Source organism: Capsicum annuum, chromosome 1 (genome assembly GCF_002878395.1).
Source record: "Capsicum annuum cultivar UCD-10X-F1 chromosome 1, UCD10Xv1.1, whole genome shotgun sequence".
Lineage (NCBI taxonomy): Eukaryota > Viridiplantae > Streptophyta > Magnoliopsida > Solanales > Solanaceae > Capsicum > Capsicum annuum.
The window spans coordinates 1,505,944-1,532,044 of record NC_061111.1 but is presented as its reverse complement, the minus strand read 5'-3'; the positions used below and the strand labels follow the sequence as shown (position 1 = coordinate 1,532,044).

Here is a 26,101-nt window from a genome sequence, read left to right as displayed (position 1 = left end):
TTCATTTAATTATAATTTTTAAAATAATAAACTTTTTTTATTTAAATATTTTTAAAATTATTATATTTAAAGTTTCTCGCTTAATATCCATACGTGGTAGAATTTGAGTTTGACAAATGGACTAATTAAAATTTAATACGTGAAAATACTATATGATCAGAACTAAATCTATGATGATTTCTCTAATCACAACCCGACAATGTTCGAAAGCCAAATCCACCACTATATGTTAAATTGACATTTCGATATAGCAAGGTTATTCTATGATCGAGAGACCAACAGAATCATTTTCGCTAACGCTTTCCTCTTTAATGAGCCTTACGTAACGAACGGTTGGAAAAAAACAAAAATAAAATCATGTACTATATGTACTTTATTTATGGATAAATACGTTACCATTTTACAAATCTACCCCTACTACTTCTTTATATTTCATTTTTGACCCTTTATATAAAACTTTTTCCAAATTCGTCTGTTCCTCACTCTTCCATTTTTAGAACCAGGGTTTCAAAATTCCCTAATTGAATTCTCCGAAACCCTAATCGGATTTTCATGACTTATGAATGGATATTAGCTTTTTCTCCGGCGCCGTCACGTTTTTCTGCGTCGTTTCCGCCGTCGTCGCCGCTTTTTTAACTCGCCGATCAAAAAAGTCCGTTCCGAAAATCGCCGGAATTTGTGAAACGACGGCGTTTTTGAACGGAGATAGTAGTAGTAGTAATTGTAAGAATTGTGGTTGTGGTAGTGGTTTTGGTGGTGTTGAAGGAGAAATGGTTGAGAAAGTACCTGTGAATGTGGCGGAGAAGCATACGGGAAATTCGATGATGGAGCAGCTAGTTCCGGAGATAACGACTCATGCGTTGAGTTATTTGGATTATCCGAGTTTATGTAGGCTTTCGATGACTAATTCGCTTATGAGGAAGGCTGCTAATGATGATAATGCATGGAAAGCGCTATATCACAAGGTTTGTTTTTGGATGTTTTTGAAATTATTAGTGCTATTTGATTGTATGGTAGTGCTGTATTAGTGATACTGGAAGAAAATGATTAATGTGATAGTCGACAAACGAAAAATATTAAGAGTGATAGTTGAAAAGTTAGCTTAATTGACTGAATATCTAGTTAACGATCGTAAAATTGTTGGAGTCCCACATCAGTGGGTTAAAGAGTCCGTGGTCCTTATATGGTCTTGGGCAATCCTCCCCTCTCATACGCTAGCTTTTGAGGTTGAGTTAGACCCAAGGTCCATTTCTTTATCATGGTATCAGAGTCAGGCCCACCCAATTCATTGTTTCCAATGTTGGGCCCCCCGTCTTATATTGTCCACGCTCATGATGTCCACCCCTGGGCGTGGGGGGGTGTTGGAGTCCCACATCGGTGGGTTAAAGGGTCCTTGGTCTCCTTATATGGTTTTGGGCAATCCTCCCCTCATGAGCTAGCTTTTGAGGTTGAGTTAGGCCCAAGGTCCATTTCTTTATCAAAAATATCAAAATGATGGTTAAAAGCTACCTTAATAGAATGAGTATCTAGTTAACAATTGTGAAGAAGTAAAATGATTGTTAAGAGTTAGCTTAATAGAAAAATATTAAAATGATACTTGAAAAGTTCACCTTAATAGAATTTATATCTGAGGGGAAGACTTAGATAGTCTGTTAAGTATGAGCATAAGAGTATCTTTGTCCTTTATACTACTAAACATAAAATGTCCGTTTATCTTTTGTAAAAGTGGAAAGTTTGATCTTCTCTCTCAATAGAGTTACTAAAGGTAATGGAAAAGGCCTAAAGTCGACAATGAAAATGGTTTAAGTAAACTAAAGAACGACTGGTGAAAGAGAAGAGGACTATTTCTTGTTTGCAGTCCATGGTGAAGAATTAATGCTGCCAAAACTCTCCTTTCAGAAAACTCAATAATTTGTAACGTGTAGAAGACCAAATGCATAGCAAATTTGAGATTCTAACGAAAGGTTCCATCTTTCATTCTTTTAAATCCAAACAATTAAAACGCATAGATTACTGCTAATCTATTTGGAAGTTGGATTACATAAATGTCGAACTAAATTGGTAATTAAATATTTAACATTTAATTTCTTTTCCATATCTTTCACAATTGTAAATGAAAAGAAACATAAAAGATAAATGGGATAAAAAGGTAAATAATTTAAAGTCCCTCTTCCGCACTTTCCTCACAAAATTCCCGGAAGAAGAATCTGTTCAGAAATGATCCTTTGAACATTAGGCAGAGTACTGTTCTTAAAATTATGAAGAACGAAAGTACCATTCTCTCTTCTTATAATCAAATTCCCATTTATGTCTTCCACATTGCCATTCATAATCATAAATGAATAGACAGATGCCACCACAAAAAACAGCCGCAGCACAAAAATCGCACAACCCATTTTCCGCTAGTTTAGCAACTCTGTTGAGAGATAAACCAAAACTGTCCACTTTTATAAAGAAGAGGGATGTTTAATATTCTCTAATAGTATGAATAAGGGACAAAACTACCCCTATGCTCATATTTAGGGGACTATCTTGTCTTTTCCTCGTGAAAATCTCATCTAACCTAATTTTTGAGCAGTTTAATGAGTATGACTACTTGGAAGTTTTGAGTTTTAGAAATAGAATTGTTTCAAAATTTCTGGGACATAAAATTGGAAAAGTGCAGGATTAATTCGACAGTCTGCTGGAGGATGATTGAGGAAGACACTTTCTATTTGTTTTAGAACATCATTTTCACCAACTATGTTTAAATAGGTTTCTGGACTGCTTCAGATTTAGTTTAAGGAAGCATGTTTTGCGCAGAGTTTAATGCAGTGTTTTTGAGATTGCAAAACGACAAGAAGCATGTGTACTTCATGACTTCTTGAACCTTTTTAATACAACTGTTTCCTCCCCAAAAAGGAAAAGAAAAGAAAAGAAAAGAAAACGTGACAAGAAGCTTGTGAAGCACAATTTTTAAAAAAAGACCAAAGTAGACCTTGCACAAAGACAATTTCTATAAGCAAATGTTCAGTCTAAAAACTAAAGTACATTGCACAAAATCCTCCATAATACAAGCAAAATCAACGCCAAAACATGAATAGATCAACATCCTATTGCGTTTGAGTGGTTAACTCAATTTTCTATCCATAAAATATTCCAATTCTTCCTTCACGTGAGCTGGGAAACTTGCAATCCCCCTTTCATGATTTTGTTACCAAAAAAAACAAACAAACATTGAAATTAGGTCTTGTCGGTATCCCTTACTTTCTGTGCATCCATCCAAGCCGGGTTTTTCTTTTGATCTTGTGACGCCCTTTTCAATCTGTAAGAGAAAAAGAATTAAAATTCAGCTACTTTATTTTTTTAAAAAATCCACCATAAATTGACTATTTGGAAAGAATTTAAATTCAGCTACTTTATTGAAAAATTTTCACTAAACTGAGTTTAAAGTGATGATTTTGACTTTTCTTTGACTCTGACTATGTAGATTGTAAGTGAGTTATATACAATCTTAGATAGGTGCTCATTACTCATTAGGTTGTCTGAAGGGTGTTGTTAAACAGTCACTTAGCTGTCTTTCCTTAGGTGTTCTCATGTATTTGTGTGCTCATTTTAGGGTATATGAGAATGCTGTTGTGCTGGTTGGTTTTCTAACTTCTTCTAGGAGGAGAGTCTTGTAAGTGTTAGACATTAAGGAAGCGCTGTCATCCTGTTTCCTTTTGCTTTTGGGTGAATGATCAGCTTTTCCGGTACTCTTTCCTTTAGTTTGTTGTTCTCATAGGGTGTGGCAAAAGATTTTTGACCTTAGTGTGCACTTATTATTTTAAATTTAAAATAAAAAAGAAACTTAGCACAGGAACAAAAGGTGTTACATGTTTCGTCCTTCTTGTTGTCTCAAGAAAACTAAGGCTATGATTCACCCTTCCTTGTCTTTTATTATGAGCTAAATGTTTTACTTTTTCCTTCTCAGCAATATTGATATTTAAGTACAAAATTACTTAAATTATTGCTCTGTGAAGTTTCTGTGTCAGCACTCATTAATTAGGAAGAAGATTAAAAAAGGAAAACTACAAAAGAAGATTGTGAAAGGGGCTCTGTCTGTCTTGGCCCATGGTCTGTGGCTGAAGTGGATTGTGACCAAGGCCCAGAAACAAAAGAGTTTCTCCTTGTTTGTACAGGATCAGATTGAGATGTGCTCTGCATCCCTTTATCTTCCTCTTTCTTCGTCAATGTAGCCTCTCCTCTCTTCATTGACGATGTATCTCCGTGAAAACCAATATTGTACAAATAATTCATCCGTTTCAGATCCAAAAGAGAACGAAACTCAGTCATTTCAGACCTGAAAATAAAGTAACTCAGTTGTCTTCCCCAATTGTTCGACTCAGTCATCTCCCCCAATTTCTCTGCACTCTCTGCTTCTTCCCAGCGGTTTAACTCTCTGTTTGCTTCAATTTGGCATGCGATATGAAGTAAACAATATGGAAGAAATCTGAAGCAGAGATAATATTGAGAAACAAAATTTGTAAGGAATGCTATACCTTGTAGAATGCTCTTTTCTGTATCAGACAAGTATGTCTATCAGCTAATGATCTGTTATTTTAAATCAACGATTCTGATCCCCCTTTTTTTCCGTATATAGGAAAAATAAAGAGTGCAACAATTCCTCTTGCTTTTCCTTATGGACCTAATCATAGAATTCAATAGATGATGAACCCCTATTTCTTTGGTGATTGCTTTTTTTCTTGTCTCATCTGGTCTTTTGGTAGACTTCATTTGAGCCCTATAGAGAAACTTTGCACATGTGCTCATTTATTCAGAAATTTTACAGATAGATTGTGATGGAAAAAGAGAAATATGATATTGGATTTACTTCTACTTCCTACACCAATTAAACTTATCCTAATAGATGTCATTGGATTGGAAATTGGAGGGGAAGTAATTGAAGCTGAAAGACAACGGTCATGCAATATAAAAGACATCAGGAGTAAAGGCGAAACAAGGGCTTGCCTTGCTGCTTCTTTTTATATCAAATAATTGTGTTTGTCATCTTACTTTCCTTGTCCTTTAACATATTTGACTTCTAACAAGAAACATAGATGATAAGTTGTTACATGCATGTCGAATGTTTCAAATTTGTCGTTTAACCATACATTGCTGGTGATCTCAGTGTAGTGATTGTCTTTTGTTTTCTCCTTGTCTTAGGATTTCACATTGGAGCAGGATTCTCTGACTCCAATCAATGGATGGAAGGCTTACTATGCAGCTACAAGAGCCATTATGAATGTCAATGCCGATTTTTTTAATATTATTAAAGAAAGATCAGTCCCAGCTATGGAACGTTTTTGGCTCAATGCAGATTATGTGAAGTGTTTTCACGCCTCTGGGGAGTACTTTACAGGGTACGAGTTTTTAAGCCTTACAACTACTATATCTTTGCAGCTTGGATATTTGTGTCTTGTTCTCCCTCTCTACCTTTCTTTTTCTTTCACTAAAAGCTATAAAATATGTTCATATGACAAACTTGTGAGTTCTGATGCCTCTGCCTTGGAACATCCAAGTCTCTTGACTTTGGTTTCTCTGGGCATTTTATTTCTTTTCTTGTCCACTTTTAGGAGATCTTTGTATGCTCCGAATTGTTGGTCGCTAGTTTTCTTTTTAATTTGCAAGTGGGTTGAGTTCTTGCCGGTGTAGTTTGTTTGGAAATTTACTTTTACATATTTGAAAGAAAAGAGAACAATCCCTCCTAGGGTAAATGCACTGCAATTGGGTCGGAATTTATCGTATTCGTCTTTTTTCATTTTTGTTGGGTTACTCCATTCATTCATCAAGGTCTTGGTTAGATGCTTGGATTCTTTCACATGGTAATTTGACCCAAACTTAGTAAGCCCGCTACAACAATTTTTCATTACTTGTATCAATTCGGGCTTGTTTCCCCACAATTTAGTCCTCAAACCATTAATTTCGTTTTAGGCAGTCTTTAGCGTGTTGAGCCTTCTCTTTCTATCCCAAGCACACTCTTCCGCGTATTAACCTACTTTCTTGGCCCAACCTTCAGCTTGTCAAGCTACTATAATCTCCTCAAAAGAAAAAAAAATGGAAAGAAGAAACTGTGAAAAAGCACCGTCCAAGTTCACGTCTATCCCTATAATTGGATTAGACGTGTGGGAGGGTATTAGAAAATATATTTACCTGGTGCCTTTCTGATTTTCTTGCTTCTGTAATAAGCTTATTCTAAGTTCCCTTCCTCCATATTTGATATTGATTTGTTCAACTAAGATGCTACTGTCATCACAGCAATTGTGAAGTCTTATGTATTGGCATCTTTCCCTAATAATGCAAGTTCAATAGTTTACATTGCCTTCCTCCAAAAAAAAAGATGCAAGTTCAATAGGGTGATAGAATGTTTGTGTCGCATGTTTCATTTCCATGTCTTTATATCATCCAGACGCCCTTTTTATTGGTTCCAGAACTTATTTGCCAATGCAGTTAAGTTATAATGCAATCACTGACTAGAATGCTTTAGTGTTACATGTTTCGTTTCTACGTCTTTATATCATTCTAAAATGTATTGGCGGATGCAGTTACAACGCAGTCATTGGCAGCTGGCAGTTGGCTTTTAACTGGGAGCAAAATGTTGATTTGGAAATCAGAGACGTAAAGGCAAGGGTAATGACAGATTCGGCTTGGGTGACTATGAAAGCACTTCTTAATAATATGGGATCAGGCAATGTGACTAACGTGTTTGAATTCCATAACGGGAGATGGTACATGGTCCATCATCACTGCTCGGTGATGCTCATTCATGGAGGTGCAGGGCAACAAGTTGTGCAGGGATAGTAGGATTAAAAACAAGGCAATAACTGTGAAGAAGATTGGTTATTCTTTTGAAAATTGAAAAGTGGTATAGCGCGCTCGTTTATAGTAGGATTTGACTTGTTCTGGAACCTCCATAAAAAATTATTTTTATGTAGTTCCTGTGCTAGTTTCTTGCCCCATATTTTTGCTTTGCTAACTTTCTTGGCAATACAAATCCACAGTTTGACTTGTGAAAATGTCTATAATGTTTTGATCACGAAGACTGGATATTCATATAACCCATAAAGAGCTAACACAATGCTTCACAAAGATCCGTATACAATCAAACGCATACAATTTTATTTTATTTTTTTTGTTTCCCAAGGTATCCTCGTAGCCGTGAGACTAATCCTTCATTCCTACTGCCAACGCACTAAGCGGTAGGGAAGTTATACAAATATTACAAAAGAGTAACACTATTTTGGAAAATTGAAGTCACCATTAAGATGAGCTTCTTAGAAGATATAAACTTCCTAAATGAAATGTGTGGCTCAGTCTCACAAATTCACCATCTGGCTAAAGTCTCTATTTTTTTTTTTTATCTTTCATAGAATTTCTTGGGATTCTAATTTTCCAAATTGAGTTGTAAATGATGCACTCACGTCTTACAAATATTTAAGTCATAATATAATACAACTCTCTAGGAGCTTTGAATAATTGGTAAAATTGTTGTTACGTGATCAGAAGATTACGTTTTTAAGCTTTGAAAATAGTTTCTGGCAGGAATGCAAGGAAAGATTACGTACAATACATCATCAGCTTTCAGCTTTTGATAGAAACGTAAGGTAAGGCTGCAACTTACCATACACCCTTGTGATTGGATCTTTCTCCAAATCCTGCATATAGCTGGCAGTTTAGTACATCGGGCTGTCATTTTTTAATTTTAACATAATACAACTATCTAGGAAAGGAAAAAAACTCTCCTGGCTTATAAAATTCCATAGCTCTATTATTTTTTAAAAAAGTTAATATTATTTTGAAACCTTTTCCTTGTTGTCAAAACTATGTCCAGTAATAACAAACATTATCACCAGCCAGCCATAAGCTGAAACAGAGTGGCTGAGAAGATGACCACCACCATGGCCACTGGCTGTAGCAGCTCCATCTTCCTCTCCATCCCAACAACACCATCATCCCAAAAGTTGCAAATCTTATCATCACCCAAACAACTTTCTTTCACTAACAATAAGTTGTCTATATTTCCCTTTATTTGTTCTTCTTCCACTTCTTCAACTCCTCTTGTTCAAGAAGAACAAGAAGAAGAAAAAGAAGAAAATGGGTCTAATGAGGATGTTCTTCAAGCTTCGATGAACCAAGAATCTACTTCTGTTTTTCCTCCTGGGTAAGCTCAATCTTTTTCTGCTTCAAATTCATTTTCTTGAAATTTATCCCCTTTTTTGGCAAGTAAGAACATCAACTTTGAGAATGCACGTCTAGACACAGTGGCGGAGTCAGGATTTTCACTAGGAGTTCAAAATACGAAGAAGTAAATACACGAAAAAGCCAAAGTGGTTTAGCATCTACTATATATAAAACAAAAAAAATGTATAAACAATGTAATTTATCAGGGAGAAGGTTCGAACGAACCCCCTCAACTATACATAGTCCCACCTCTGTCTCGACACCTCAACCCATTTCCACTTTGTGTCGGTGGAACACTCAACTCACAAAATGATCATGTAGATATCTCTAAAATTTATGTGACATGTCAGTATCGTGTGTCCATAAGACACTATGGGGACAAGTTGAAGTGTTTAGTTGTCAGTTGAGACTAAGTTGAAGTGTCTATATGTGCACTCTCAAAGTTTGAGTGCTTACTTGCCAGTTGAGACCAAGTTTGAGTGTCTATTTATGTATTATCATTAAGGTTATTGGTTAAAGTTAAGGCACATCGACATTGCCACTTGTCTGACTTCAATCAAATTGAAGATATGTGATGTTTGACCAGAGATGCATAAATTTAGTTGGAATGCTATGATGATCAACATCTTGATAACTTCAAAATACTTGAAGTTACTTATTTTTGGTTTCTAAATTCTATCTTTTCTTGGTAAAGGTAGCACATTAAGTTATAAGTTATGCAAGTTTTTAACCTTGGCCTCGGTATTTGACGATGATTTTTGGATGAGTTGTTTCATTCTTAAGAGATCTTACCGACTTCATTCTCAAACCGTAGAATGTGTTTCTGCTACATTAGAATGGGAATTTTCCATGTTGAGTTTAATAGTACTGAATTATGATTTTGTTTTAAGTTATTTCGTTCAAGTGGTTGTTGAAAATGGACATTCTGCAATGTTAATAAATTGAATTTGATGTGTTTATAGAGCATGTAAGGGTTGTGGGGGAGTGGAGATTGAGAGTGGCTGTAATGGCGAAGGACGGATACAAGGAGGGATCGCGACAGTTCCAGGTTTTGGTTGGTGGCCGATAAAGGCTTACAGGCCTTGCCCTGCTTTTGTTGCTTCTGGTGGTAGGTACAAAAGGTTCGGACAAAGCATGGATGAAGTTGTCTCTGGGAAAGGAGGTAGAGTTAGTTCCAACGGGACAGATGCCGAGGTTCAATCAAGGTAAAGATCTAATTGACTTATTTCCACTGTTTTCATCTCTTGTGCATAGCAATTGTCAACTGTTATTGGAATATTGTTGTATCTGTTCGTTGGACCGGGTTGATTCATCTATTTCATCTTATGTATATTCGTCTGTTGCAGTACATAGTTTGGGCCGACATCAACACCCAAGCTATGTACTGCAACAGACAAATATACAGTGAGGTGAAATAGGTGAATCAACTCGGTCCAATGAACAGATACAACAATATTCCAATAACTGTTTGGTGATATAGTGAGGAGTTTAACTTGAAATTATTAGTTCAAGATAAATGCTGATAATTGGAAACTAATCGTTACTGGAGTCGAGTGTCTTTTGGGAACGACCTCTCTACCTCCACGTGGTAGGGACTAGGGGTAAGTTCTGTGTACGCTCTATCCTTACAGACCTTACCTTACCTTACCTGTGAGATTTCACTGTGTATACTGTAATGCCTCTCTACCTCACAAAGACAGGGTAAGGTCAGCGTACATCCTTCCCTCTCGGACTCCACTTGTGGTACTACGTTGTTGTTGTTGTTGTCGTTGTAATCTGGCATGTCATACCAGAAGATTTGAACCATCCGAGTCTCACACAAGCAGCCGCAAAACAATCTTTGGATCGATCACTCTGCAACTCCACTCTACTGGTTGTCGAAATGACAAAAAAAAAAAGACATCAAAAACTACTACTCAATCCCAAGCAAGTTGGCCTCAGTATCCATGTCGCTCCATTCAAGTTCATCCCGGTCCATTATTATAGAAACTTAGTTCCTCTACTACATTTTGTCACCTACATCATTGCCATAAGTAAATTATCGAAGCGTATCCTCTTTCTCCCCAGTCTTGAATTGACTGTTGCATGTACTCCCTCACGAACCAATACGTACAATGACAACAACAACAACAACAACTATGCTTCAATCCCGAATAAGTTGGGTTCAGCTGTATAAATCCTCACTGTCCGACCATATTTTTCCGACATAGCTAAAAGACTCATAGAACACATTACTTACGCTTTTCATTTTATATCAAACTTTGCAGCACGAAAAAGAACGGAGCGAAGAGATCAAAGAGCTAACTGTTTGGAAGGCAATTTAGTCAGCTTCAATCCAATATTATGTTTCAAGAGATTGAAGGATGTTGATATTGTTGTATTCAGCTACTAACTTGTCAGTTTCTTTGGCTCTCTATAGGCTTTTTGTGGTAAAAACTTGAAATGTGTGTCAACAATTGTAATCAAGATGAACTACTACATTGTTTTAATTTCAACCATACTACATAGTTGGCAACACTCCATACCCACTTACTGGGATAAATCTACAATATTTTTGGGAAAACCTTAGTACGTCGGGACCTACTACAAAACAATATTACATCATGTTATGTTAAGAGTATGTACAAGACAATATTACATCATAGTCACTAAAACTATCTACTCCATAATATCACTTATTGAAAAATTATAGTAATTCTATGTCCAAATATTTTATCAAAATAATATTCTAGATAAACCCTCTGCGGCTGAAGGAGTAAGGCTATATAATTAGAAAAATTCAGATATCTCACTAAGAGAATTTTATTGTATTTTTAATATTACTCTTTCATTAAATAACTACATAAAATATATATATATACTCAAATTTATATTTTTAAAATATAACTAATAAAATAAGATTCATGAGTAAATTTTTTTCTTAAAGAAAAGTGTCAAGTCAAAAGGTTCACAATTGAATCGAAGGGAGTACTTTCTCCTTTTCGATTGTCTAGTTTTGACTTAGCACTAGATCTACAAAATTAAATAATCCCGTCGTCTTAAATTATATGACTCGATTTCTTTTTTAGTTCGTTCAAAAAAGAATGATACATTTCTAACTTAGTAACATTTTAAATTTAAAATATTTATTTTACCCGTAATGGATTGAAACAAAAAAGGTTATCCTTATTTGACATAATTTATAGTCATACAAAAATTTATAACTTATTTTAGACCACAAGTTTCAAAAGTATTTTCTTTCTTAAACTTCATATCAAGTCAAACAACTTCACATAAATTGGGACCGAGGGAGTAAGGCTTTTTAACTTCTTAATCTTATACTCCCTCCGTCCCATTTCACTAGGTCCAAATTTTCTAATTTAATTTATCATTTTACTTGTCATTTTTCATTAATCAAGCGAAGACAATTCTTTTTCCTTTTTTACCCTTAATTGTTTTTTCTTCAAATTAAAATGTAAATATCATTTAATAGGGATATGATAAAATAATTATATTAATATTAATTATTTTTCTTAATTTATGTATAATGTCAAATTGAGATAGAGTAAAATAAGACGGAAGAAGTATTAAAGATTAACTTCTTAATCTTATACTCCCCTTGTTCCATTTCACTCGCTCCAAATTTCCTAATTTGATTTCTCATTTTACTTTCATTTTTAATTAATCAAAACAAGATAATTTTTTTTTTCATTTTTTATCTTTAGTATTAATTAATTTTTTCTACAAATAAAAATATAAATATCATTTAATAGGGATTACTATAATAAAATAATCATATTATTAATTATTTTTCTGTAATGTCATATTGAGACGGACAAAATATTAAAGATACGCAGATGATAGGAAAATATTTTTAAATTTTATTGTCTTAAACATGTGACGGGATATTAAAAGTTAATTAAAAAACTTACATCAAAAGGGAAATATACTTTATTGGTAACTGAAAAGATTAGTAGTATAGATGCTCCCCTGCAAAAACCTAGTACAGTGTCTTTCCATCTACTTCCCCAATTTAGCTAAAATCTTCCTTGTGTAACCTTCTACAACATTCTTTTCAACAATGGATTCCGAAACTTCCAACAAAATCGAAGAAACTGTTCTCGAACTCCTCAAATCTTCTAACCTCGACGAAGTTTCCGAGCTCAAAATCAGAAAAATGGCTTCAGAAAAGCTAGGGCTTGACTTGTCCGACTCGACCCGGAAGAAGTTGGTACGGCAGGTTGTTGAGAAGTTCCTTGCTGAAGAACAAGCAAAAAGTGAAGCAAATGCGGAGGAAGAAGAGGAAGAGGAGGAGGAGGAGGAGGAGGAGGGAGGAAAGAAGCGCCGTGTCGGTGATAAGGAGTATGATGATGATGGTGATCTCATTGTTTGTCGAGTGAGTATTTTTGACTTTTTTCAGCTGGTGTGATTGTTGTGTTTCGATTATTGTATTATTTGCTTGTGATTATTGAAGGGGAGCATTGATCATAACGGGTAAATTTGTTGTCACGTGATCAGGAGGTGTGGAAACATCCTCTTGCAGAAATGCAGGGCAAGAGGAGGATTTGTCATGTTTTCTATACTATTTTTTTCATGACTTCTTCATTTTCGTTGTTTCGTTTGCAGAGTGAGTTTTTATTTAGCTGATGTGGTTATTATGTGTAGTTTGTTGTAATCTGATTATCGTATTATTTTGTTGTGGTTATTTAAGGGGAGCCTTAGTGTAACCCGTAATCAGTAAATTACGGGTTTAAGTTGTGGAAATAGGCGCTTGCAGAAATGGGGTAAGGGTTGTATAGAATGAACCTTTGTGGTTTCGTCGTTTGTTGAGTATGATAGGGAGTATGATGATGATGGTGATCTCATCGTTTGTCGAGTGAGTTTTTTCAGATGGTGGAATTGTTATTTTTTGTAATTTGATTATCGTGTTATTTTGTTGTGGTTGTTAAAGGTGGGCCTTGGCTTAGCTGGTAAGGTTGTTGTCACGTGACCAGGAGGTATGGAAACAACCTCTTGCAGAAATATAGGGTAAGACCCTTAGGTGACCCGCACATAGTGGGAGCTTAGTGTACTGAAGATGTGGCAACAGCCTCTTTTTAGAAATGCAGGATAAGGCTGCGTACACTAAACCTTTGTGGTTCGGCCCTTTTACAGACCTAGTGCACAGGGCGAGCTTTAGTGCACCGGGCTGCCCATATTTTGTTTTAAGGGTGAGCTTTGACAATACCGCTAAAGTTGTTGTAATGTGGATAGGGATTACGGGTTCAAGCCGTGGAAACAACCTCTTGCATAAATGTAAGGTAAGGCTGCGTGCTATACACTCTTGTGGTTCGGTTCAGTACTATAAACTTTTCATTTCCATTATTTCATTTTCCGTACTGGTTGTTTTTTCCCCTTGGGAAACAACTTCTCTGCCTCCAAGTTATAGGGATAACCGGGTACGGTCTGCGTACGCTCTATCCTCCTTAGACCTAACTGTTTGGGATTACATTGGTTATTTTGTTTATTGTTTGTTGTTGTTGCTGTTGTTTTCTGAAATGCTCAATCCGCAGGAAAAGAATGAAGTGTTTGCTTGTTGGGAACCAAACAGTTTTCTCTTTGGATTATGATTTTTGTCTATGGGGAATTGTGATTTACTTGAAATTTCTGGTTCGCAACTTTAAATTTAAGCACCAAGAGTCTCTGCAAGATGGGAAAGGGATCAGCTTCTGATTATTTGCTCACTTGTACTTGCAAGATGAGAGAGAGCAAACTTTTTTCTTACAAAAACAAAAATCTATGTTGGCTGACATGCTGGAATTGATGCATTAATCCTATTGCTTGGAACTCGGAATTAGAGCACTTATTAGGGCTTAGAAATCATAGTGTGATGTGAAATTTTTGTTGTTTTCTGTTGTTTTATTGCTGCTGCGCTGATGTATCTTGATGTTTTTTTGGGTATTCAATGTAGTTGTCGCATAAGAGAAGAGTGACTATTGCTGACTTTAGGGGAAAAACTCTGGTGTCGATAAGAGAGTACTACAACAAAGACGGCAAGGAGTTGCCTACTGCTAAAGGTAATAATCATTTTGTTAGACTTTTTATTATAAATTTGCATACCTTATACACAAAGTTTGTGTTTTTTGCTCATTTGAAAGCGTACATGGTATCTATAGTTAGATATGAAAGTCCCTGTTTCGAGCCACACCATACTATACTCCAAGGTGACTTATAATCAGAAACATGGCCAGAAGTGCGTATGCAAAACCCTTTAAATTCTTCTTTTTTGACCACAAAGCGATAGGGAAAGAAGGGCTTATAATCAGCATACATCTTTTCTTGTTTTAATTGTCTCTCAACTTTATTAAGTCACCGAAGTAGAAGAAGCTAACAAAATCATGTATAGGGCAATATGAGATTCCCCCTCCTTTTTTTTTTTTTTTTTTTGTTTGAGCACTAATATGAGAATGTTTGAAAGTGGCTTCATTCACCACAATCTACCAAATAGGGCATAAAAGCACACATGGATTAAGTTGGTACAACAAGCTATAATACCTCTAAGATATAGCCTTGAAAGACAATTGGGCTAAGAGAATAGAAACAAGAAGCCAACAATTGATGAAATTCTTCCCTGAAGTTCTTTTTACCCCATACAACCTAGGAAATGCAAGTAGCATTAAGATGGATTGCAAATAGCTAAACATTTTAAGCCCAAGCAATACCGAAATATATTTTTCTCCAAGCAAAAGCTATCTACATTTGGCTATTTTAGCTGTTTATTTCCAAATAAATGGCTACTTTCTAGTATTGTCTACTGTTTTTTTTTTTTGGTTTCAAAAGGGTCCTTGTTAGTATTTGCTTTTAGTTTGTCTCCCATCAACTAGAATAATCTTTCTTGAGGGAAGAGTTTAGGTTGATAATCTGCGAGGTTGTATATAAAATTTACTAATAACTAAAACAAATTTACTGAAAATATATGACATAATTAAATGGCCGTTTGAACATAAGAATTGGGAGCAATATGATATTTGTTTTCAAGTACTTGAAAATGATATTTGGAAATTGCAGTTGTGTTGGACATGAATACTAATTTTCATTGGAGTTGTTTTTTGATTTTTGTGAATAATTCAGAGTGAAGATTACTTATTGGAATCTTTGGAGTTCTGTAAAATTATAACAATTCTATGCCCATACAGTTTCTCAAAATTATTTTTCGAAAAAAGTGAAAACTCTCCGCGGTTAAAATAAATTTTTTAGATATGTACTCCCACTATTTCAATTTGTTTGTTTGATTTTGACTTAGCACAAAATTTGTAAAATTAAAGGATACTTTAAAATTTTGTGATCTTAAATTAGAAATACATAAATGTGAAACACTTTTTAATTTTGTTGTCTTAAACATGTTATGTCACGTGGAAAGTTAGAATTAATAAATTATCAAAAAGGAAAGAGACTTTTTTAGTAAGTGAAAGATTATACTATAAATTCACCCTTGAAAAACCATAAAACCTAGTACAGTGTCTTTTCATCTACTTCCCCAATTCTGCTAAAATCCGCCGCCTGCAAAATTCTCTACCACCTTCCATAACATCCTTAGAATATGGATCCCGAAACTTCCATCAAAATTGAAGAAACAGTCCTCGAAATCCTCAAATCCAGTAACCTCGATGAAGTTTCTGAGCTCATAGTCCGAAAAATGGCTTCAGAAAAGCTAGGGCTTGACTTGTCCGACCCGACACGGAAGAAATTGGTCCGGCAAGTGGTGGAGAAGTTCCTTGCCGAAGAACAAGCAAAGTGTGAAGCAAATGAGGCTAGAGAAGAAGAAGAGGAGGAAGAAGATGACGACGGTGTTGTTGTTGAGTACGATGATGACGGCGAAGGGAAAAACGGCGGTGTTGTTGTTAAGGAGTACGATGATGACATCGATGGCATCGTTGTCGAGTGAGTTTTTTCAATTGGTTTAGTTATTGTTCTGCTTTCTGAAAGATGAAAAAGGGGAAAATTTTACAAAAAAAAAAAAAAAAAAAAAAAACATCATTGATTTAATGGAAGAAAAATAAATACAGAAAAAATGGTGTAGATATGTAATTAGAGATATGGATGTTAATCCCACATTTGGTCAAAAGATTATTTCTACCATGGTAATGAAAATTTTGCAATACAAACACATTATTTTAACATAGACAATACCCAAGGGTGTGGCCTAGTGGTCGGTGAAGTGATCGAGAATCATGAGGTCTCAGGTTTAAATTCCTATAGAGACAAAAAATGATTAGGTGGTTTCTTTTTATTTGTTCTAGCATTGCTGGATAGAGTTATTGGTACTTGTTCTTGGCTTCTTCCGTTTTTGTGACTTAATAAAGTTAGAGACCTTAATCAAGTTGAGAGACAATAAAAACAAGAAGAAGGTATGCTGATTATAAGCCCTTCTTTCCCCACCGCTTAGTGATCAATAAAGAAGAGTTTAAAGGATTTTGCATAAGCACTTCTTCCCCATTTTGTGTTGGTTTATAAAAAAAAAAAAACTCCTGGAATGAGTTCTTTCGGCCTTATTTCTGATTATAAGTCACGTTGGAGTATTGTATGACGTGTCTCGAAAGCTATCTACATTCTGCTCTTTTAGCTGTTTATTGGCAAATAAATGGCTACTTTCTAGTATTGTCTAGTGGTTTTAATTATTTCAAAAGGTTCCTTCTTGTTATTATTTGCTTTTATTTTGTTTCCCATCTACTAGAATAATCTGTCATTTTATCTCTATCTTTCTGCTTGTTAAAAACATGTCCATCGCCTTCTGTATTGGAGGTTTTTGCCACCTCTATTCATATGTCACTCAACCTCATTGTTTACATCATCCCAAATTTACAATGGTCCCACCGTAATAGCATGAACATAGCTTATATCATGTTGGAAACTAGCATAATTACAAGATACAATTTTTGGAAGTAAGAATCTAAAGATACTGAGCTTTCTTCATCATTTTTCCTCCGACTCTATTTGCTTAGTAGAAACCTCAGCTATTGGTTTTGAGGCCAGCATTTGTTTAGAGCATCCAATAAGTGTTCTGCAAGGAATTTATGCGCCATTTATTGGACCACCTAGATATTTTACTTTCTGGTCTTTTGTTGAATGTACACTACAACTGCTAGGGTGCATTCTTCTCTGCTAAGTTGCTCGGACTCTCCAAATATGTTGTCACATCCGTGTCGGATTCTTCAAAAATACGTTATTTTTGGAGGATCCGGCACGCACCCGTAGATATTTTTGAAAAGTTTGAGCAACTTAGCTTCTCTGCTTTCTCCTCTTTTTTTATTTTTTACAAAAATCATAAGAGTTATTAAACTTGGCCAAAGAACGATCTAAGTTTAGAAGCAAACGGAACGGCTGATGGCGGTACTGATGATTTGTTGGGGATGCCCAAAAAGGCTGTTTTGATAGAAGTAGGTGCTTGGTTTCGTTCCTTTTTTTTGGAGGGGGGGGGGGAGTAGATGCTTGATTCCCTTTTTTTTTAATGAAGTTGGTGCTTGATTCTTCATTTGAAACTAGCCGGTGTCGGGTCCATTTAAGGCCAAAGACAGGAAAATATGATACTTTATGCTCTTCCGTAAAATTTTTGCTTTGATATGCTTTTTCTTGAGGCGAGGGTCTATCGGAAGCAGCCTCTATACTTCCCAAGGTAGGGTAAGGGCTGCGTTCTACCCTCCCCAGATCCACTTGTGATGATTATGCTGGTATGTTGTTGTATGCTCTTGTATATAATGATGTAGGTAGTGACAGCATAGTTTGCTGCAGCGTTATTCTTCTCTCTTCCCTTACTTTATCTGAGATTCGATTATGTAAATCTTCTGAATTCATCCAAAGATAAAATTGCAAAGGGAAAAAAACATAGGACCACCTCTGATGCTTGTAATGTTTGTGTCCCCTGCAGGGATAAGTTTGACAGCTGAGCAATGGGCAACATTCAAGAAGAATATTCCTGGAATTGAAAAGGCCATCAAGAAACTGGAGTCGAGTTCGTAATTTTAGTTTTTTTCTTTTGGTTACATGCAGTAGTAAATTTTGTACTTCTATCTGAAGTACTTAAAACAGTAGGAAAGATGTTCTTTTTGGGTAAATTGGTTTATGCCTGCTCTTTTGGGTATAAAGATGTTGTGAAGTAGCTGGTTTTTGGAAAGACTAAAGATTTCTTAAATTCCTCCCATGATTTTACATGATGTAGAAATAGCGCTCGGGAGTAACTGGTAAAGTTGCAACCACATGACCTCTTGGTCACAGGTTCAAGCCGTTTTGCTAGGTAAGGTTACGTACAATAGACCTTTGTGGTCCGGTCTGCACATAGCGGGAGTTTTAGTGCACCGGGTTGCGCTTTTTAGACAGTGCTCAGGCCGATTTTCAGCCCGTCTTTGAGAAATTGTCAGTCATAGAATTTCAAACTTTACACCTTGGAAATTTGGAACGACATGGTATTAGTTGTTTCTCAACTTAAAGGGCTGAAAAAAGGCTACCTATGAGTTTAATCCTTTCATGTACTATCTTTTACTTTGTCTAACTTGTTTGTGCCCGTAAGCTACAGTATATTAAAGGGCAGTTTGGTGTACTAAGCTTCCGCTATGCGTGTGTTTCGGGGAAAGCGATAATATATTGCCCAACGGAAATTGTTTGGCCAAAGGCTAATTAAGACGTGGCCTAAAATGGCCCTATTATCTTGAGTAGTAGTCCAATTCTCTGAACTTGATTATTGTCTAACTATTGGCAGCCTGTGCTAATAATCGACTTAGACCCCCTTGGCTACTCAAAAATTAGTTCATTTCAACTTAGTTATGCTAGTGGTCAAAAGAATTACCAAAAGGGATGAGAATCAATTACAATTTTTTTTTTATTATAATTGTTTCTTTAACTCATATCATCAAGTGGTCGTGCGTTGGAGGTCTATCGAAACAATCTCTCTACCTCGCTTCTGAGGTAGAGATACAGACTGCTTAGTAGATTCTTCACTCTTTAGACCCTAATTTGGTGGGAATATACTGGATATGTTGTTGTATCGTTAAATGTTGGTTATCGTGTTCATATAGTAGCTAATACCACTATATATCATTTCACTTGCTACTCAAGTTCGTGTAAATCTTGCAAAGCTAAAATGTAAGAACATTTTTTAAAATTTCCGTGGATGGTAAGAGGCGTCATCGATAAATAGATGCTATGTACGTTCACCTTGACTTAATAGATTTATTTAAATAAACTCATACCTAAAAAGAGGACCACAAGCTCGAGGCTCGACAAAACAAGAAGCAATTGCGTGTTGTAATGGAAGTGAGTGTTTGCTAATGATCGCAATTGCGTTACATTAGACATATTTCCAAATTCCAACCATTAATCATATGGACAAGTAGTAATATTTCTGGTTGATATTTGATTGAAGAAAATGAAGTAGGCCATGTGCAGTGCCCGATGCGGGAACCCACATCCGCTACCGTAAGGCTTAAAATTAAATAGAAAAATCGTTAAAAGTTATAAATATTAATAGGTGGGAACTCATAACTAAATCAAGGGATAACTTAGTGACAGGAAAGGAGCCCTTGGAAATCCACAAGTTCGAAATTCTGAATTCGCCTCTGGCCATGTCATCATTTTGTCATTTTGTTCATGTGGTCTAAATGGCACTAAAATAGAGTACTACATTTGTGGGTAGGTGTGCTATATTCCAAGCACCTAAAGTCCAAGTGCCATTATATCGCCATAGCCCTCTCGTCCAGTGGCTGAACTAGGAAATTGACGAGGAGTGTAAATTTTTTTTCTGTTGTGTTAAAGGATATGCAAAATTAAATACAGACTCATAATAGCTAATATTTTGACTTATATGTGCAATATAATTTTCCGATGAATAGTGTGCACCTGATCACCCTCCGATATAGGTGGCTCCGCCCATGCTCTTGTGTCTCTTGCTAGCACATCCCAATTCGGAAGTGGAGACGAGACAATCAGTTTGAAATGTAACTTGTGAAATTTGTTTTTCTGTTTTGGACTACGTTCGTTCGGTCTTATTCAAAACGTCTTATATAGTTACATTATTAAAGGATCTTACACCTTATATGTAGTTTTTAAATTTTTTTCATCTGTCAATGTAAAATTTTTATTCACACGCCCAACAAAACATTATAGGGATTTTTTTTTCCCACTATACTAAACCTACCCTAATTAAGTTCTCTTTCTTTTTCACACAATTGAATACATTCCATTTTATCATGGTTAAGGATAGCATATGAAGAATAAATAGAGGAAAAAAAAAAATAAAAAAAAACATGCCACGTGTCATCTCGTCATCCATTCAACCCAAAATCTTGTCTAAATTCTCAATTGGTTGTCTCAATACCAATTGGCAATATCATACACCACATATGTCATTTTTAAACCCAAACTATATCCATATGTACTCCTCCTACTTCCATAACATAATACACAACTCCAAAACACACACACACACACACATCTTTCACCTTGAAACAATTCAACCATGGGTTGTGCCTCATCTAAAAGAATAGAGGCCGCCGTCGACGTCTACCGTCCACCGCCGACTAGTTTTGCAGTCTTCGATATCAACTCCATTGAAGAACCATGGCTAAAAGGGGGTAATAATAACAAGGTATTTACATTTTTACTCATAAAATTTACATTTACTAATAATGTATGTTGTGTCCTTCGGGATGGCTCAAGTTGGTTTGGAGGGTGGTTATTCACACGGATGACTCGGGTTCGATCCCTCCTCAATGCCTTCTGAGTCGAGTCTGTCGCACCTGACTTGTCTAGTGTGATTTGCAGGCTATTACACTGTGGAGGGTTTAGCCATTGATCTTGTTAGTTGTTGTTTGACAAGTGTGGCGCAAATTAATTAAAAGTATTTTACACTAAGGTTTATAGTTAAATAAGCTTTAAATGCATCGTACAACATCGTAGCTTCTATGCACAGATATCCTGATTAATCTTAAATTTAATTGAAAAATCTTTTAATATTATTCATTTATCTTCTCCATTTTCAAATAATTTTACAAGTATATTCTCTTGTTTACGTGGAACATGTTTTCTAAACTGTTATTTATAAATTGAAAATTACTTGTTATTAATAACTAAATTAAAAATAAAGAAATTATAATTTGGTTATAGTGATAGAGGATGGATTTTCACTAGCTAATTTCATCATGCACATATGTAAAACTTTTTTTTTTTGTCTAAGAAGTTCGAATGAATCCCTAGAGCATATATTATCATCTAATTTTAGTTATAATTTCACATTTAATTATTTTTTTTTGTTGATTTGACGTGATAAATTTATATCAAAACAGATGGAAGAAGGTGAGTTGGATCAAGACGAGCCAGAGGAAAATGAGAAGCCAACAAAAGTAGCACAACCAATTCTTGAAAAACTCAACTCATCTATTGATGATGCTCCTAAATCTTGGGATGAAGTTAGCAAAGCCTTAGAAGATTTAAAACCTACTTTACAAAATCCACCACCTCAAAAATCACCTAAAAAAACCCTCCTTGCCCTACCGGCGCTGCCTCCTCCTCCCTCCGTGGAGGAGGAAGAAGGCGGCGCCTCCCCAAAAAGGAAAATTCCAAGAAAGAGTTTTTCCTTTCATACCCTTGAAGAACTTGAATACAAATTGTCATCTAAAGATTCAAAAAAACCAAATGAAGTCAAGAAAAAAGAGTCCATGATGCAGTTTACTGATGAGGAAAATAAAAGATTTCAAAAGTTTAGTAATAAAACAGTGAAAAAAAATGAGTCACAAATTGTGGTTCATAATGGGGATGTGGCACAATCTCAACAAGGGTACAAGCCAGTGAAAGAGAATATATTTTTGTTGAGGGACAAAATGGAGAGGGAAAAAGAAGGGAAAGTTCCAATGTTTATTAAGTTTAATCCTTTACATGACTACCCCGAAAAGTGTCCGCCACGTGGCGATGACTCATTGGTTGTCTACACGACGTCGCTAGGTGGCGTGCGTCGCACGTTCGAGGATTGTAACAAAGTGAGGTTAATTTTGGAATCTCATAGGGTGGTTTTCGACGAGCGTGATGTGTCGCTGCATGGCGAGTTTCGTCAGGAGCTGAAGGAGTTGCTCGGAGAGGGAGAGGACGCGAGTGTCCCAAGGTTGTTCGTGAAGGGGAGGTACATTGGTGGTGTGGAGGAAGTGGTGAATCTGAACGAGACAAAGCGACTCGGGAGGATATTGAATTATGCCAGAGTGGAGAGGGGTCCAGGGAGGTTAGGGTGTGAGGGTTGTGGGGGTGCTAGGTTTGTGCCATGTTTTGATTGTGGAGGGAGTTGCAAAGTGGTGAATGGAGATGCTAAGGAGAGATGTCCTCAATGTAATGAGAATGGTTTGATTCATTGCCCTATTTGCGATTGAATAATTGTATACTTAAAAAGATTTTAAATCAGTAATGATACGTTGCTACTTTGTTAAGTCGTGTAGGTGCTTGATTTCTTAACATGCATGTATGCAATACGTTTTTGTAATTGAGTTGTGTATTACTTCTTTTTTCTTGGTTTGGGAATTTAGTGATAAAAATGTAAAGTTTTCAATTGAATGATTTGTGGTTTCTATTAGACTTTGTCATTTGGATTTAGATTGATAATGGGCCAAGTTCATGTATAAGGCCCATTGGGCCTGGCCCAACCTTGTGGGCTGAAAACAAGTGGCAGCCTCATTCACATAGGTTGTTTGTAGTTTATGGCATCTCAAGATGAACTTTTTTACATGTATAAAAAACATAAATACCAACTCTTGTGGAATGTGTTTAGGGGGTTGGATTTTTTGTAATATTGAAAACATAAATTGTGTGTTTGTGTAATTTTTACCATATACAGATCCCCTCCACCCTTTTTTTCATTACTAATGGAACGAAATGATCTTGTTTTGTTCCTCGGTTGAAAAGAGATGTCTTAAGCAATCGGAGAAGCACTTTGATAAATAGATTTGGTCTTGACCGATTCAATTAAGGTATTAGTGTTTGTTCTATTATACAACAAAGATCGCATTTTTTCACTTCGTTCAAATAATAGTTGTACCCGTACGGAATTCTTCTGTTTCTCAGTATGATCTCTATCATCATCTCTATTCCCCTTATCAATTCTCCTATCCTATTTAGGTCTATAAATTTCTCTATCAATTCCATTATCTTATCCTTACCCATGAGGTTCCAACATTTTCTCCTTATTGACCTAGGAGTTGTCCCCGAACATCCTAAAAAAAAGGTTATTATACACCCCATCCCTTGAAAAAAAAAAGGTAGCACCGAAGAAAGGAAAGAGTGAGATGGTGGTTTTTGTTGTTCCCGCGAAGCGAAGATCATTCGCTTGGCAAATAAAGTGGGTCACCCTCTTTTTGGCTTCGGCCAAACACTTTTTCTCGCTGGTTGAGCTTTCTACAAAAAAAGCGATGCAAGAACGTATTCTTTTATCTAAGCTTCTTCCCTGTGCATTAGCTCCCCCCATCGTAGATGGTTCAGCCACGCCCGGCGCCACGAAATGATTGAGAACTACGACGGGGTCGAAGTGCATTTTCTTCTTTGTATTCAATAAGTATTGCATGGCCGAATAATTCAAGGAAGGGCGGACAGGCGGTCGGAGCGGGACTTCTTTGGGAAAAAGAACTTGAATAAGTTTGTTTTTCTGAAGGAGTCGTCATTTTCTATCAGGAACGCTATGTCATATCTAATATAATTTCACGAAGTGGAATTTGGAGAGGATATACAATGTATGCATATTACCTATTTTTGCTCTATCACTGGTAGTTACTCTCGATCCAAAGCACCCCTTTTCCATTCATAAATTAAGAGATTGCCCTTTTCTCTCCGAGTTCGTGTCTCGATTCCAGTGTGGCTGATCATCCGAAAAGACTAGCTAAGTACCATTGGCTTGGGCGGCCTTTACCTGATCAACTATGTACCTAATACTGCATCGTGTATTTCATCATAATTTTATGATTCAGAGTACCCTTTCCTATTTGATCTCTTTGAATTCCAAATGCAAAGTTGCAATCAGATCTATTCATTAAAAAGAACAGAAGGCCTCATCCAAGGAGTGGTAGATTTAGATGGAGTCTCACTCATAGAGGAAGAGAACGCGTGCTAACGCGCTACGACTTACGTAGTTGATCGGATCAAATAATCCTTCCTTCGGGAAAGCAACCCAAACCTGCACATCCAATTCCATTCCGATCAACAACTAGGAGGTATGGTTGAGTGGCTTACGGCATTGTAAACCTCTCAGAGGTAGAGCGAATGTTTCTGATAGACTCTCGACTCAAGTTAAAAACTTTCTAGAAATGAAAGTAATAGAAATAATTTTAAAAAAAAAAAAAAAAAAAAAAAAAAACAGATAGTAGACAATGTATAAGAATTTTGCTTTTAATAATATGTTAAGCTCTTTTGGGAATTTTGCTTTTAGAGCTTTGGTGTAGTGATAATAGATAAGTATGTATTGTAGATGAACGATAGTAAAATAATAAATGTGGCATTTAAAAAGGTAATGTCCAAATTCATACTTACTAAAAAAAAATATCTAAAGTCATTATCTCAACATTAAATGGACTCCATTATTACATACAATGGATCAATATTTCATATTTATAAAAGTTGGACCATTACAACAATTATTCATCCATAATAACTTCCTTATTTCCTTCATCTAAGAGATTTTCTATCAAAATAAATATCTTTTAATTTTTGCTTCTAGTTTTGTACTTAAAAAAAAATTGTTGAATTGTGAGAGATACTTGAACGAAATACAAGGACAATGTCATCCACAACATGCCTCAAACTAAAAGAAAACCTTTAAGTATTTTTCATGTTTTTCTTCAACGTGAACTTATCAACAAAAATTTAATATTTAAGTGATGAAAAGTAAATAACGAGCTCATTATCTATCAACTTTAAAACTCGAATGAAATACAATGACAATGTCATCTACAACACGCCTCAAACTAGAAGAAAATCTTTAAATATTTTCTGCATCTTTCTTTAACGTGAACTTATCAGCAAAAATCAAATATTCAAGTGAAGAAAAATAAAGAACGAGGTTATTAACGACCAACTTTAAAACTCGAATGAAATACAAGGACAATGTCAGCCTCAAACTAAAAGAAAATCTAAAGTATTTTTTGCATTTTTCTTCAACGTGAACTTATCAGCAAAAGCCTAATATTTAAGTGAAAAAAAAATAAAGAACGAGCATATTATCGACCAACTTTAAATCTTACACCATTTATTTTTCGAATTTTCTAGATTGTTAAAAGGATAGCAACTTCCAGAAATCACATAAGTGTACCAATTATGTGAGTGTTGGGTAATACATAAACTTGGTCCATTTTCATTAGCACACTTGGAGAATAATATTAAATATGACATACCCATTAATTAATATTTTAACTACAAACTCGTAAAATTTTCCATTTGTTAGATGGGAATTAATGGTAATTTAAAGACTACAGAAATAAAAAAAAATTATCTATAGGAAAAAATAATTACGTACTATTATTAACATTTTGTGGGGTTAATAAAACTTTTGATTATTGATAAATTATAATATTGTGATATACGACTAAATATTAAAAAAAAAAAGTTAATTGAAATATGTATTTTTGATTATCAAAGTAAATGGTCAAAAAAACGCACCTAAATTATCACATTTTTGTGAGTCATACTTCAAATGTATGCTATTTTATTTATTACTGTATCACTTTTTTAAAAATTATATACCTCAATTATCTGTTGTTCTATTTAATTATATAACTAAATTATCACACTATTTATATTACGACATACCCTCTATGATGGTTGAAATATTTTGTCCCTATCAACTGTAAACGTGTGTAAACCAACTCAATATCGAAAAGTATTTTAATCTAATCAATATATAAGGTCTTTTTCCATTTATATATGAAGT

General features: G+C 35.4%; 4 protein-coding genes across 4 annotated transcripts; all 4 read left to right on the top strand.

The window, feature by feature from the left end:
* The first annotated feature begins 280 nt into the window (after nt 1-280).
* On the top strand, nt 281-6,977 carry LOC107864175 (F-box protein SKIP8). The gene is made up of 3 exons (XM_016710467.2): nt 281-965; nt 5,185-5,381; nt 6,564-6,977. The coding sequence occupies exons 1-3, from the start codon at nt 564-566 to the stop codon at nt 6,817-6,819; spliced, it is 855 nt and encodes a 284-aa protein (XP_016565953.1). The 5' UTR covers nt 281-563; the 3' UTR covers nt 6,820-6,977.
* A 358-nt stretch (nt 6,978-7,335) lies between these two features.
* On the top strand, nt 7,336-10,716 carry LOC107864167. The gene is made up of 3 exons (XM_016710455.2): nt 7,336-8,179; nt 9,162-9,404; nt 10,467-10,716. Exons 1-3 carry the CDS (start codon nt 7,905-7,907, stop codon nt 10,501-10,503), a joined length of 555 nt encoding a protein of 184 aa, XP_016565941.2. The 5' UTR covers nt 7,336-7,904; the 3' UTR covers nt 10,504-10,716.
* Nucleotides 10,717-12,100: 1,384 nt separating this feature from the next.
* LOC107864148 (RNA polymerase II transcriptional coactivator KELP) lies at nt 12,101-18,346 on the top strand. Its single transcript, XM_016710436.2, has 3 exons — nt 12,101-12,574; nt 14,129-14,234; nt 18,083-18,346. Exons 1-3 carry the CDS (start codon nt 12,260-12,262, stop codon nt 18,172-18,174), a joined length of 513 nt encoding a protein of 170 aa, XP_016565922.2. The 5' UTR covers nt 12,101-12,259; the 3' UTR covers nt 18,175-18,346.
* A 1,566-nt stretch (nt 18,347-19,912) lies between these two features.
* On the top strand, nt 19,913-22,762 carry LOC107864138. The gene is made up of 2 exons (XM_016710424.2): nt 19,913-20,794; nt 21,492-22,762. Exons 1-2 carry the CDS (start codon nt 20,666-20,668, stop codon nt 22,560-22,562), a joined length of 1,200 nt encoding a protein of 399 aa, XP_016565910.2. The 5' UTR covers nt 19,913-20,665; the 3' UTR covers nt 22,563-22,762.
* Nucleotides 22,763-26,101: the final 3,339 nt, after the last annotated feature.

Coding starts and splice junctions, on each gene's coding strand:
- LOC107864167 (XM_016710455.2), top strand. CDS start 7,905: ATGACCACCACCATGGCCACTGGCTGTAGCAGCTCCATCTTCCTCTCC. Junction 8,180..9,161: donor ACTTCTGTTTTTCCTCCTGG/GTAAGCTCAATC, acceptor ATGTGTTTATAG/AGCATGTAAGGGTTGTGGGG. Junction 9,405..10,466: donor GATGCCGAGGTTCAATCAAG/GTAAAGATCTAA, acceptor CAAACTTTGCAG/CACGAAAAAGAACGGAGCGA.
- LOC107864148 (XM_016710436.2), top strand. CDS start 12,260: ATGGATTCCGAAACTTCCAACAAAATCGAAGAAACTGTTCTCGAACTC. Junction 12,575..14,128: donor GTGATCTCATTGTTTGTCGA/GTGAGTATTTTT, acceptor TATTCAATGTAG/TTGTCGCATAAGAGAAGAGT. Junction 14,235..18,082: donor GGAGTTGCCTACTGCTAAAG/GTAATAATCATT, acceptor TGTCCCCTGCAG/GGATAAGTTTGACAGCTGAG.
- LOC107864175 (XM_016710467.2), top strand. CDS start 564: ATGGATATTAGCTTTTTCTCCGGCGCCGTCACGTTTTTCTGCGTCGTT. Junction 966..5,184: donor GGAAAGCGCTATATCACAAG/GTTTGTTTTTGG, acceptor TCCTTGTCTTAG/GATTTCACATTGGAGCAGGA. Junction 5,382..6,563: donor TCTGGGGAGTACTTTACAGG/GTACGAGTTTTT, acceptor TGGCGGATGCAG/TTACAACGCAGTCATTGGCA.
- LOC107864138 (XM_016710424.2), top strand. CDS start 20,666: ATGGGTTGTGCCTCATCTAAAAGAATAGAGGCCGCCGTCGACGTCTAC. Junction 20,795..21,491: donor AAGGGGGTAATAATAACAAG/GTATTTACATTT, acceptor ATATCAAAACAG/ATGGAAGAAGGTGAGTTGGA.